The sequence below is a fragment of the Entamoeba dispar genome, genomic scaffold (assembly GCF_000209125.1).
Source record: "Entamoeba dispar SAW760 scf_1105229463905 genomic scaffold, whole genome shotgun sequence".
NCBI classification, from domain to species: domain Eukaryota; phylum Evosea; order Mastigamoebida; family Endamoebidae; genus Entamoeba; species Entamoeba dispar.
The window spans coordinates 1,258-13,858 of NW_001855926.1; the positions used below are offsets into that span (position 1 = coordinate 1,258).

The 12,601-nt window shown below is 26.7% G+C and overlaps 7 protein-coding genes across 7 annotated transcripts in view, besides 20 other annotated features; 2 read left to right on the top strand and 5 right to left on the bottom strand.

Moving 5' to 3' along the window:
* EDI_210200 (uncharacterized protein) overlaps window positions 1-146 on the bottom strand; it is a gene marked incomplete at both ends in the record, with an annotated part of 897 nt that extends 751 nt beyond the window's left edge. Inside the window, one exon of the mRNA XM_001741677.1 lies at window positions 85-146. Coding sequence (XP_001741729.1) covers window positions 85-146 — 62 coding nt within the window. The remainder of the gene's footprint in view (window positions 1-84) is intronic.
* Window positions 5-25: a sequence feature (AT_rich).
* Window positions 27-75: a microsatellite.
* Window positions 147-149: 3 nt separating the features above from the next.
* Window positions 150-225: a sequence feature (AT_rich).
* A 60-nt stretch (window positions 226-285) lies between these two features.
* Window positions 286-397: a sequence feature (AT_rich).
* A 104-nt stretch (window positions 398-501) lies between these two features.
* Window positions 502-529: a sequence feature (AT_rich).
* A 30-nt stretch (window positions 530-559) lies between these two features.
* Window positions 560-599: a sequence feature (AT_rich).
* Window positions 600-678: 79 nt separating this feature from the next.
* Window positions 679-720: a sequence feature (AT_rich).
* Window positions 721-725: 5 nt separating this feature from the next.
* EDI_210310 (uncharacterized protein) lies at window positions 726-1,140 on the bottom strand (the record flags this gene model as incomplete). The annotated part of the gene is made up of 3 exons (XM_001741678.1): window positions 726-800; window positions 834-890; window positions 922-1,140. 3 exons carry the CDS (start codon window positions 1,138-1,140, stop codon window positions 726-728), a joined length of 351 nt encoding a protein of 116 aa, XP_001741730.1.
* Window positions 1,049-1,198: a microsatellite.
* Window positions 1,199-1,287: 89 nt separating this feature from the next.
* Window positions 1,288-1,602: a repeat region.
* A 54-nt stretch (window positions 1,603-1,656) lies between these two features.
* Window positions 1,657-1,677: a sequence feature (AT_rich).
* A 13-nt stretch (window positions 1,678-1,690) lies between these two features.
* Window positions 1,691-1,762: a microsatellite.
* Window positions 1,763-1,815: 53 nt separating this feature from the next.
* Window positions 1,816-1,853: a sequence feature (AT_rich).
* A 76-nt stretch (window positions 1,854-1,929) lies between these two features.
* EDI_210320 (nhl repeat-containing protein, putative) lies at window positions 1,930-3,792 on the bottom strand (the record flags this gene model as incomplete). The annotated part of the gene is made up of 1 exon (XM_001741679.1): window positions 1,930-3,792. The coding sequence occupies one exon, from the start codon at window positions 3,790-3,792 to the stop codon at window positions 1,930-1,932; it is 1,863 nt and encodes a 620-aa protein (XP_001741731.1).
* Window positions 3,793-4,326: 534 nt separating this feature from the next.
* Window positions 4,327-4,379: a sequence feature (AT_rich).
* A 48-nt stretch (window positions 4,380-4,427) lies between these two features.
* EDI_210330 (protein phosphatase 1K, mitochondrial precursor, putative) lies at window positions 4,428-5,533 on the top strand (the record flags this gene model as incomplete). Its single annotated transcript, XM_001741680.1, has 3 exons — window positions 4,428-4,694; window positions 4,744-5,345; window positions 5,404-5,533. The coding sequence occupies 3 exons, from the start codon at window positions 4,428-4,430 to the stop codon at window positions 5,531-5,533; spliced, it is 999 nt and encodes a 332-aa protein (XP_001741732.1).
* Window positions 5,082-5,110: a sequence feature (AT_rich).
* Window positions 5,524-5,614: a sequence feature (AT_rich).
* EDI_210340 (uncharacterized protein) lies at window positions 5,610-6,140 on the bottom strand (the record flags this gene model as incomplete). Its single annotated transcript, XM_001741681.1, has 1 exon — window positions 5,610-6,140. One exon carries the CDS (start codon window positions 6,138-6,140, stop codon window positions 5,610-5,612), a length of 531 nt encoding a protein of 176 aa, XP_001741733.1.
* Window positions 5,648-5,693: a microsatellite.
* Window positions 6,141-6,156: 16 nt separating the features above from the next.
* Window positions 6,157-6,254: a microsatellite.
* A 169-nt stretch (window positions 6,255-6,423) lies between these two features.
* Window positions 6,424-6,477: a sequence feature (AT_rich).
* Window positions 6,478-6,519: 42 nt separating this feature from the next.
* On the top strand, window positions 6,520-8,037 carry EDI_210350 (uncharacterized protein; the record flags this gene model as incomplete). The annotated part of the gene is made up of 1 exon (XM_001741682.1): window positions 6,520-8,037. The coding sequence occupies one exon, from the start codon at window positions 6,520-6,522 to the stop codon at window positions 8,035-8,037; it is 1,518 nt and encodes a 505-aa protein (XP_001741734.1).
* Window positions 6,643-6,750: a microsatellite.
* An 18-nt stretch (window positions 8,038-8,055) lies between the features above and the next one.
* Window positions 8,056-8,131: a sequence feature (AT_rich).
* EDI_210360 (bap28, putative) overlaps window positions 8,126-12,601 on the bottom strand; it is a gene marked incomplete at both ends in the record, with an annotated part of 5,320 nt that continues 844 nt past the window's right edge. The window contains one exon of the mRNA XM_001741683.1: window positions 8,126-12,598. Coding sequence (XP_001741735.1) covers window positions 8,126-12,598 — 4,473 coding nt within the window. The remainder of the gene's footprint in view (window positions 12,599-12,601) is intronic.

Consider the following 12,601-nt stretch of genomic DNA (forward strand, 5'->3'; position numbering starts at 1 on the left):
TATGATTTTTTATATTAAATTTAATCTTCATTTAATTTATTTGTTATTTTATTTATTCATTTATTTTATATTTATGTTTAATACTTTTTTTCCGTTAAGTCAACATCATTTTTATTTAGTATAAAATTTGTTCGTGTTTTATTCATTTCTTATTTTACTTTTTAATTTTTTTTAATTTTTTACTGTTTATTTTATTATTTACATTAATTGAGTTAATTTAATATACAAACTCTCTTTGTTTTTGTTTATTATGAATGTATTCCAGTATTCAGTGTTAGTACTAAGTTATTTATTCTTTATTCTAATTCATTTATACTTTTTAAAAGTGTTTAATAATACTAAATATTTAATGAATCAAATTATGTTGTATATATCTCAATTTATTTATTATTTAATTGTATTTCTTTTTATGTCAACACCTTTATTGTGCTATTGTTATTGATAGGTGTTAGTCATGGTATTTTAAAACTATCTTTAATTAATAATTAAATCGTTTCCAAGTTTATATTTCATATTATTTTTAATAAATGAGTAGAAATATTGTGTCATTTATTTCCTGATTTATAAAATAATTTATCTTTCATTTATTATAATTATTTCTAACAACTTATTTTGAATTACATTCATTATTTCAATAACACCTATGGATAAACTTCACGTTCATCATTGTTTTATGACAAAAATATGATTTATTTTTTATTTATACATCTTTTTAATTTACTGTATCATATCTGTTTAATTATATAATGAATTAGTGGTCTCATTCTGAATAATATGTCAATTATTAAATAAAATAATGTCTAATATTTCATTCATCTTCTACCAAGAATAACACTAGAAATGGTATTGTTTTTGATTACCTTCTGTTTCTTGATTGGTTCATCATTTCTCTATGCAAAATATACTAAAAATAATATATACTATAAAGACAGACAAACAACATGAACCTTCGAGGACATAAAGAGGATGAACATTAATACCAGTAAATGACATAACAAGAATAGTAAAAGAATTACCAATGAAAAGGGTTTTAGGAAAGAAGAGTGTGAAATGAAAAATGAAAATGAAAAAGAAATTAAACAATAAAATAGAGAAATAGAAATATGGAATAAGAAGAAATAGATATAAAGAAACAATCATAATAAATAATCAATGAGAAAAAAAAACACAATAAAAAAGGAATAGAATAATAAATAAAGTGCATAATTTGAATTAATTAGTTAAATATAATAGAGGTTATTAGAAACAGATTCTATTAATAGTTAATTAATTGCTTTTTATTAAACATAATAGAGATTATTTGAAGAAAAGAAATTATGAAATAGAATAAAAAAAAATATAATATGATAAAATAATTTTAAAAATAATTTTAATAATGAGTTAGTGAATGCAGAATAAATTAAATTAATAAATGAATTAATAAATGAAAGTGGTAACACTAAAGAATTTAAAAATATTGTAACAAAGAATGATGTTATAGAATATTATTTACACCAAAATCAAATACAACCAATTTAATTAATTATAACAGTGATAGATTAATCTTTACAGAGTAATAAGCATTAGACAGTGATTTTATTAATACCTATTTAACTAATTTTTATTTCTTCTTTGACTGATTCTCTTTATTTTTTCATAAATTTAATTGCATCTAAGAATAAATAAAATTAAATTAATCTAATCTACTTTTAAAATAAATAACAAAAATATTAATAACAAAAAATGTAATAAAAATGAAAAAATAAACTAATAAATAACAAAATCTTATAATAAATAAAGCTTGGTCTCTACAAACTTTGATTATTGAAGTATTACTTTTATAACAAAATTTTAATAAAAAGTAATAAAAATTACAACAAAACATGAAACTATAATTATTTTTTGTCATTTATTTTATTATGAATTATTCTTGACTTTGCTAACATATTATTAAATAACATAATACTCTAATAACTCTTGTGTAAATAAATGAATATCATCACAACTACTCCCACATACAACTAAAACATCACTCAACAAATCATAATGCATTGATGTTACATCACCAACTTGAAGATCAAATGTTTGTTTATAACTAAAACCAAAATCAAATTTTTGTATTCTAACTTTTCCTTCAGAGACATATATCTCTTGTCTTCTATGGTCAACAGCAAGAAGAATAGGGTGGTTAAACTTTCCTCTTCTCTCTTCTCCGATACCACCACCTTTTACTTGAATAATATACCCTTGATTATTTGTTATTACAATTCTATTATTTCCTGTATCAGCAATAACAAACATAACTTGATTTCCTATTGTAATAGCCTTAATGTCAGTTGGTTGATTAAAATCAACTCCTATCGCCTTTATAAATGTTCCGTCATGAGCAAATATTGCAATTCTATCATTCCCTGTATCAGTAACATATAATAATTGTTCTTTCTGTACATAGACACATGAGCTCGGTGCTTTTAATGCACTTTTACCTTCTTTTTGATATGACCTTACATACCTTCCTTTTATAAATAGTTGAACTCTATTATTCCCCTTATCCACTACCCAAACCCACTCTTCTTTACCAACAACCCCAATTGTAATTCCAATAGGATTTTTAAATTGTCCTCTTCCATTTCCTCGTCCACCAAATATCATAAATTCATTTCCAATAATTTTAACACAACTATTCCCACTATCTACTATTGCATACCCACCATTAATACTACAAAGATATGTAATATGAACGTGACATTTATCACTTGTGGCATTTGATGAAATGACTTGTAATGGCGGTGCAATACGAACACGAATAGGAGAATTATCTGTTTCTATTCCTTTGCAAGTTGTTTTTATTAAAACATCTCCTTCTTGTTCTCCATGTAAAACTATTCCATCTTCATTTACACTAATAGTAAGAATTCCTCCTTCTGTTAGAGACTTTTCTATTTGAAGAGTTGATAATGAATATTTTAAATGACCTGTAGAAGGTGGATGTGGTATAGGTCTTGTAGGATATATTTGAATTTGAACATGATGTAATAAATTTGCACATAATTCGTTTAATGAAATTGTTTTTGTTGTGTTAATAGGTAATATAATGGTTGAAATTTTCTCAATTTTTTGTAAAAATGAACTCTGTGGATAATTAATACTCCTCAAACATGAAATAATTTCTTTTGAATCATCAATTCTTGTTAATGAATTAATTTTTGTCAAACAATTTGAAAGTTTTCTTAAGTTTTGATACAACTCCGGTAATGTTGGATCTTTCATGTAATGAGCATAAAACAATGACAATGGTGTTATGCTATGTTTACGATGAATATCTCTTTGACATACTGAACAAATAACACATTGACATGTATAACAATACATCTCTGCTGATTTCATATGAACCAAACAAAATTTTCCAGGTTTAAAGACTTCTACTGAATGTTTTCGTTTAACGTGTAAAGAAGAATGGTCAGTACAAAATTTTACTTGACAATTAAAGCAATATCCTAGTGCTTTATTTTCACACTCTTTTTCATCTGTACATTGTGCAAATTCAAATGCTTTTTTAATTCGTTTATAAGGAGTTGGTAGTATTTCTGGTGATCCAAAAGGTAACTGAATAAACTTATGACACTGAGGACAATATAACTCAGACTCTTCTTCAGGGTATTCGTTATGTGATTTTTGGGATTGTATTAATGACACTATACAATCTCTACAGATTACATGAGTACAAGGCAATACCTTTGGAATACTTGGAACAGAAAAGTGTCCATCACAAAACTCACAACGACAGACATCTATTCTGGAACGAGAACACATCTTTGTAATTATTCTTGACTCTTTTTTTAGTTTCTTTTTTGGGTTTTTCCTTTTTTTATAATATAACTTCTTCATCTGTAATCAATGAACAGACATCTTTGTAGACGAACAGGCAATTTTATGTAAAGGTGTTGGTGTTACTAATTTAATAAAATGGAGAAAAATGAAAATAATTCATTGCAAACAATTAAACAAAGTTTGTTACTTAATAACTTATTCATCTTTATGAAATCTAATAAACAGAAAGAAAGAGAAAAGTGTTACATAGAAACATTATCAAAAATGAATTGCAAAATTTGAGAGAAATGCTCGATATGTATCAAAACAAAATTACTTCTTCATCATTAAAAGAGAAAACACAAGAAAAAACCACCCCTAAAGAAGATACATATTCCTATAATGATGTGTATACATTGTTGAAAGAAATTCAGCACCAAAAACGGGAACTTATTGTATCTCAATCAATACTAGCTCAATATAATAAAGAAGTATGGCACTCAGAGTTAAAAATTCTTAGAACAAAAAACTATAAAGAATTAAATAAATAAAAACAACAATAAATAAATTTTAAAAGTTTATAAATTTATCCAAAAAAAAAAGGAAAAACATTAGAACAAAATAATCTTAAAAAATTAATGGTTGAAAACAGTGAAATTAATCATATTACAAGAGGTGTTTCTATTCATATATTTGAACCAGCCGATATCTCTGAAGAAACAAAACACACTCAAAAAAGAACTCGAACACGAGGAAATTCATTCTATGGAAGAGAGCGACCTGTTTTCAATGGAAATAAACAATGCCTTCATGCCAACAGTTGTACTTTACCAAATAAGAGTTGGTCAATATTTATTCCAAAAGGTACAATTGGCAAACAAATTTCAGGAGAGCCTTATAACTTTGTTTGTTTGAAAAATTTTACTAAAAAATTTGACGTATTAATGGCATTAGGAATATACATTCTCTAAATCATATGATATAGGTGTTTCTCTCACTATTGGTAAGAGAAATTATATGGAAGATGAAGTACTTATTGCAGGAAATGTAAAAGAAGGAATAGATCTAATTGGTATTTTTGATGGACATAATGGTTCTGATGCAGCAAAATTAGCTGCGAAATTATTTAAAGAAGAAATAAAACATTTAGAAGAATTTGATTGGATAGCCCTTTTTGAACGAGTTCACTCAACCATTATCAAATCAACAGAATCAGGGACTACAGCAACACTAGCCCTAATTTATAAGAATAAAATTACATTAATCCATTGTGGTGACTCAACAGCCTTTGCATTAAAAAAAAGAAAATTAAAAAAATTAACACACGACCAAAACACTTCTTGTTTAGAAGAGGTCTCGTCTATTAAAAAAAATGGTGGGGTTGTTGAATTTAATGGTGGTATTCTTCGAGTAAATGGACAGATTTCAGTTACAAGATCATTGGGTGATAAAAAATTCCATCCACCATTAACGTGTATTCCTGAAGTGATTGAATTAGAAAGTGATGGTATCACTTCCTTAATCTTAACATCTGATGGAATATCATCAGTACTTCAGTTTGTTTTTCTTCACTTAACCTTTTTTTTAAGAAAATATAATATATTCATATACTAGACCTGATGAAATAGAAGCAGTAATGAATTCTGAAATGAATGCTGAAGAAAAGTCATCAACTTTAAGAAATCAATCCTTCATAAGAGAAGGAAAAGATAATATGAGTGTCATAGTAATCTCTTTTAATTGAAAATGTATTTTTATAAATTTAAGTTAAAGTAAAAAAAGAAAAGATATAATATTAAAAAAGAATATCTTTATTTGAATTATTCTTTCTTTTCTTCAGTGACAGCTGGGGTTTCAGCCTCTTCTTTCTTTTCCTCTTTAACTTCTTCTTCCTTCTTTTCTTCAGTGGTAGCTGGGGCAGCAAATTGTTTAGTAATTTCTTCAATTTGAGCTTGGGCAGCTTTATTGAATTGTTCTTCAGTCATTTCTTCAACTTTATTAGCACCAGTAACAAAGAAGACTCCACCTTCACTAGTGCACATAATCTTTGGACTTTTCCAGTTAGTAATTTTATATTGTCCATCTTTCTTTTGAATCATTTCACATTCATCAATTCCTCCAATGTGTTGACCTTTCAATGTTTTGATAGCAGCCTCGAGTTTCTTAGTTTCAGCAGCGGCTCCTTTATGTTCAACTTTTCCTTTCATTCTTGGGGCTGATTTGCCAACTTGAGTATTAGCTGTGACAGTAACAGTTTTACCATTGACAGTAATCTTTTTAGAAGCACCTGAAGTTGGGGCATAGGCGGTATTTAAAACTGCTTGTCTACTTGTCTTATTAGTCTTTGGCATTGATAAACCAATTTAATAGTTTGTTAGGTTTTGTTTTATTTAATTTTAATTTTTTTTACTATTATTTATCATTCATTTATTTTGGGTTTCATTTATAGTTATTTTGTAATATTTATTAATAATATTATAGCTTTATTATATCCTCATTCCTGCATTGATAGAAAACGAGAATGGTAACTTATGATAATACCTAATAACTCAAATAAAACGGTATAACACATAACAAAAATTATGGTCCATTTGTGCTATAGATAATGAATATATATATGTACTATGTTGTAACAATTATATTATTTATGTTAAAGAAAAATAAAAAAAATTATCATAAAAATAAATAGGGTTTTGTGGAACAAAAAAAGAATTGAAAAGATTGTGTTGAATGAAAAGAACATCACAAGATAATAAGATGAAGAAATCAGATACAACCCAAGACATGGTTGAAGATATCAAAAATGTTGAAACGACAGAAGAATTAAAAGAGAATCTTCCAACAGAGAATACTAAAAATAACAATAATAATGAAGGAGAAGAACACAAATCAGATGAAAACGTAAAAGAAGAAGAAAAACATAAACGCGAAGAAAGTGTAAAAGAAGAAGTAAAAGAAGAATCTGCTGAAGAGCTTTTTCCATCTGAAGATGAAGATATTAAAGATGAGTTTAGTGATGAAGAAACTCCATTCGAACAAAGTGCAAAGAAAACTAATTTAAAGGAAGCAAAAATAAAAGCAGAAGCAGCAGAAGAAATGCAAACGAATATCGCTGCTGAACAAAGACATACACTCCCAAGTGGACAAGAAATTATTCATGCACAAGAGATTGGTGATGTTGCTACTATTGGAACTCGAATTAGAGAAATTGTTGCTGTTTTATGTGATTTTAAAGCTCGACACGAAGAAGGAAGAAGTCGTCAAGAATACATTGCGTTATTAATTCAAGACATGCAAACATATTATTCATGCAATGAATTTTTAGCAAAATTAGTCGTCGATTTATTTGGACCAAAAGGGGCAGTTGATTTCATGGAAGCAAATGAAGCACCAAGACCAGTTACTATTCGTGTAAATACATTAAAGTCAAGAAGAAGAGAACTTGCCCAAAAATTAATTAATAGAGGTGTTAATGTTGATATGATTGAATGGAGTAAATCTGGGTTAGTTGTTTATGACTCTCAAGTCCCTATTGGTGCCACCCCAGAGTATTTGGCTGGTCAGTACATTTTACAAAGTTCATCATCTTGGGTTTCTGTTATTGCTTTAGCACCACAACCAAATGAAAAAATTTTGGATATGTGTGCTGCCCCAGGAGGTAAAACAACTCATATAGCTGCACTAATGAAAGACACTGGTATTCTTGTTGCAAACGATATTAGTAAAGATCGTCTTAAGGCAGTTATTGGTAATGTTCATCGTTTAGGAATTACAAATACCATAATTACAAATTATGATGGACATGAATTCCCTAAGGTAATGGGTCAATTTGACCGTGTTTTAGTTGATGCACCTTGTACTGGTTTGGGTATTATTTCACGTGATGCTGCTGTTAAGTTAAGTAAGAGTGAACAAGATATTAAAGATTGTACAAGAATACAAAAAGAATTAATTTTACATGCCATTGACTCAGTAAATCCAAAGAGCAAGACTGGTGGGTATGTAGTTTATTCTACTTGTTCTATTACTGTAGAAGAGAACGAAGCGGTAATTGATTACGCTTTAAAGAAAAGAAATGTTAAAGTAGTTCCTATTGCTTTGCAAGATGGTGTTGGAGAAGATGGGTATGTTAACCATAGACAATACCGTTTCCATCCATCAGTAAAAATGGCAAAAAGATTCTTCCCACACATCCAAAATATGGACGGTTTCTTCGTTTGCAAATTAAAAGTGAATGTTACTCATTAAAAGTTTGATTGATTATCGATTTTTATTTAATTTTCTCTTTTTTAATAAAACTGAAGAAATAAATTAAAGAAGAAAATAAATTAAATTATTAATTCAAATACTTCTGTAAAGAATCAGCTCCCAAGTGCTTTTGAACTATTTGAGCAAATTCTTTTGCTGCTTCAACAACTTCTTGATTGGTATCTTCCATAAGATCTGTAAGGTATGGAAGAGTTTCTGGAAGTAAGTAAACAATATCAGCAGCAATAGTATCCCACAAATGAATCATACAATGTAATGCTGCTAAACGGACAATTGAGTCTGTGTGTTGAGTCTGAATTAATAACTGATGATTTAAAGGCTTCCAACAGACTTGGTTAGGAACGCATAATGCAAATTGGCATAAACAAGGTGATAATCTTTTAGTAATAAAATCAAAGTAATCATCTTCTTCTTTATAACAATTATGCATTAAATCAATCAAATTAACTGTTGGTAATAATTGCTCAACCTTTTGAGAATCAACAAAGTTAGAATTATCATTTTGGAATAATGTTTGTAATAATTCAATATTTAAATAAATAGAGTCTAATAGTACAATAGCATTATCTCCTTTTTTAATGTTATTTGCTGAACGTTTACCTAATGTTGATCTTTCTGGAACAAGAGCATTTGCAAGACTTAAAGGTAGTTGATTTAAAATAGTTAATATACTTTTAAGAACAAAAGCATAATAAGGGACAAATAGAGATTTTAATGTTTTTGAGAATGATAAGATAATTTTTGTGTAGATGTAAATCGAAGGTATTTCACTTGTTCCAACTACTTCATTAAATCCTTCTGCACATTTCAAGAAGAATGGTTTAAATGTATCGTCTGATAGTTTTAATACTAATGAATTAAATACTCCAATTAATTCATCATTACAATGTTTCATATTTAATGGACTAGAAATCTTTGGTACTGTTTTTAATGCTTCAAATAAGAACTGATATAATTTAACTCTCATTTGAGAGATCGACGTTTGGTTTTCATTTAAGCTCTTTGATAATAATCCAAACAAAGCAGCAAGGGAAGTATCATTTTGTAATTTTTTGTTCTTAAAATTAGAAGAGACTAATGACATAACTAATCTAAATTCTATTGAAGATCCAACAACTCCCATAAATTCCATAATAAATGGATAAACAATTGGATTTGAAGTGTACTCTGAATCTAATATTAATGGAATAAAAGAGTTAATATATGGGTGTACAATATTTCCATATGACTTAGTGAAACTCATCATACAAGATATTACTGAGTTAATTAAACTATTAACACTATCTTCATCTCCACCATGTGGCAATAAATCAAAGAACATTGGAATTAATTGTGGTAATTGTGGCATTAATGATGTTTTTAATTCAGCAGCATATATACTAAGACATAATAAAGCAGAAGCAACAATCTTAATATTTTTGAGAGTGTTTTTGATTTGAATACATTTTAATACATAATTTAATAAGTCCATAAATATAGAAGTATGTTGTGCTCCATAAAATCTTAATAAAATTTCTAATAACAAAACTCCTGTTTGAATAGTTGCTTGTTCTGCATCATTATCTACACTACTTGGATTTAATTTATCTACATTTTCAAGAATTTTAATAACAACATGAATAAGTCCATTTTCAGCATTTAAGAAACTTGCTTCATACATACTCATTTCTTCTGGTGTTAGTGCAGTTAGTTTTTGATTTAAAATAAGTAATGCTGTTCTTTTAACACGAATACTTGATTGTTTTAACAAGAAAACCACAGCCCTAATGAGTGTAGTTATACTAAACAAATCAGAGATATTATCTACCATATCATGTAATTTATCTGCAAAAATAGTATTAGAATCATTTTCATCAGTACAATCAAATTTATTTAACATTTCAATAACTTGTTTGAAAAGAATAGTATAACTTTGTTGAATATTAACATCTTCAGTAGTTTTCATACACTTAGCAATAAACTCTCTTTTGGTAATTTGTCCATTTACAAAATCAATACATAAATGAGCCACTTCTTTTTTCTTTGTTATTTTTAGTTGATATCCAGCAAATACACCTTCTCTATTATCTTGTAATAATTGACAAGAATCTTCGATAATACAAGCAAGTAATTTAATTACTTTGTCATTATTTAATTCTCTGAAAACATCATAAACAAATGGTAAAACATTATCTGCTTCATTTTCTATTAATAACACTATTACTCCAGAAAGATGTTCTTCTGATAATTTACTTTCTTTAAACAATTGCAAAAAGATTTCCCTTCTTCTGTGATATGGTAATTGATTATAATTATCAACTATCATTGATAGTAATTCTACAATTGATGTTGCTGGAAGTCCTTGTGCTGAACTAATAGAAGATATTACATGTGGGATTAATTTTTGTACAACAATTCCTACAATTTCTTCTTTAGATAAAGCTCTGACAAATCTATCTGAATGTTCAACAAATAGTGTTGGGAATAATGCAATCATTTGTGATAGTACTGTGATAGCTCCATTATAAATAGCTGGAGTCATTCCAAATGTTTCAATAACTTCATAAATAACATCTATAACAGTTAAAACTTGAATACTTGATGCGAGATCTTCAGTCATTTTTTTAATTTTATTTTGGAATGTATCATGCTTTGATCTTACAATAATAACTCCTTTTTTTCTTGGTTGTTCAATGGGTTTAGCTGTAGAAATAAATGTGAGGTATTTTGAAACAAATCCAACTGTATATATTAAACTATTCATTTCAATATTAATAAGATAATCTGTATGATAACACTGTGGTAATTTAATAGTAATTTGTATTAATTGAGAAATATTTTTAATGCTTTCACTAAATGTTTTATTAAATTCATTATCTTCAAAGTTAATATTATTCAATGACCCTTTGTGCACTTTGAAAAATGATTCAAAAACAAATACCATAAATTGTAATTCATTCATAATGACTTTATCTTCTTTTCCTTGGTTATCATTTTCAATAATTTCTTCTTCCATTTTTTTTTCATTGTTTTCATTTATTGATGTTGTTTCAATAACAATAGATGGCACTTTCTTTAATTGTTTATTTTGAATTGGTTCTTTTGTATTAATCATTGTTATAATTTTCATAACAATTTTATTGACTAAATCAAATGGAGTTATTTTAAGCATTCTATTTAATTTATTAATAACTTGAGACCTTTTATCTTTATGTTCGACAGCTAAGATTCTAAGGAGTTCTTCCTGATGAATATCATCCATCATTCCCCACATCTCTTCATTCATTAATGAACAAATCAATACTACATTTTCTCCATTACTCATTTGAATAATTTCTTTAAACGTATCAAATAATTGTTTATTTCCAACAAATGCTCCAACATATTTAATTTGTACAATTGATTTTATTACTTCACTTAATACTTTTTGTTCAAAGTGACTATCATATAATTCATCAGAATCATTTAACATTTTCATAATTCCAACAATATTATCAACACTTCTCATTCCAAATGACATTAACACATTCATTTTTTCTTGTGATGGTAATAAATGGTCTTTGTTAATTACATCAATAACATGATCAACAAATAATCCTCTATGTTTTTCATTAATTTTATTCAAATAAACATTATTAAATGTAGTAATAAAATTACTTGATGATGTTAACTCAATTTTTGATTGTTGTACAGCAGTGATATAATTCAAATAATATTCAAATTTTAATGTTTTGTTTCCACTAATTATAATATTATTTTCTTTATATCCTTTTGCAAGTTTACCGATTTCATTTAAACAATCAAATCCATACATTCTTTCTTTTGAACTTTCTTTCATTAATTCTTTAATAACATAAATAAAGTGTTGTTGAATAATAACTGTTTTTTCTTTTTCTGATAAATTAGATTTAATTGTATTTAAAAATGAAATGTAGTGAGTAGTTCCAATTAATCCTTTAAGAGTTTCTTCTTTAGTTTTTTCACTTTTGTTATAAGAATTTAAGGCAATATTAAATGGTAATAATTTAAGATATTCAATATATTGGAAACAATCTCCTTGAACTAATTCAACGAATAAACTTATAATACATGAACTGTAATTACTTTGTTCTTTAAGAGAGTCGATGAGTATATTAGTTAACATTTCATTATATGATATATTATTTTTATACCCAAGATTTTTAAATTGTATTGTATCAAATAATAAAACTAGTATTTCAATCATTGATGTTTTAATTCTAATTGTAGGATTTTGTCTGTATAAAGATAATAATACTGACAATAAAAATTCACAACTCTTTTTACCACATTCTAATTCTTTTAATTTAGTTACTTCCATATATTGACCAAAAATAATTATGATAGTATTATATAATGAATTTAATTCACTAAAAGTAATATCAGTTTTAGAAAGTGTTGATTCTAATTTACTTCCAATTGATTCATAAATATCTTTTAAAATAAATAATTCCTCTAAATTTGAAAAATATTTAAGATATAAATCAAGAATATATAATGTTTGTAAAACATTATCTCTTTCAGGAATAAATGTACCATATAACTC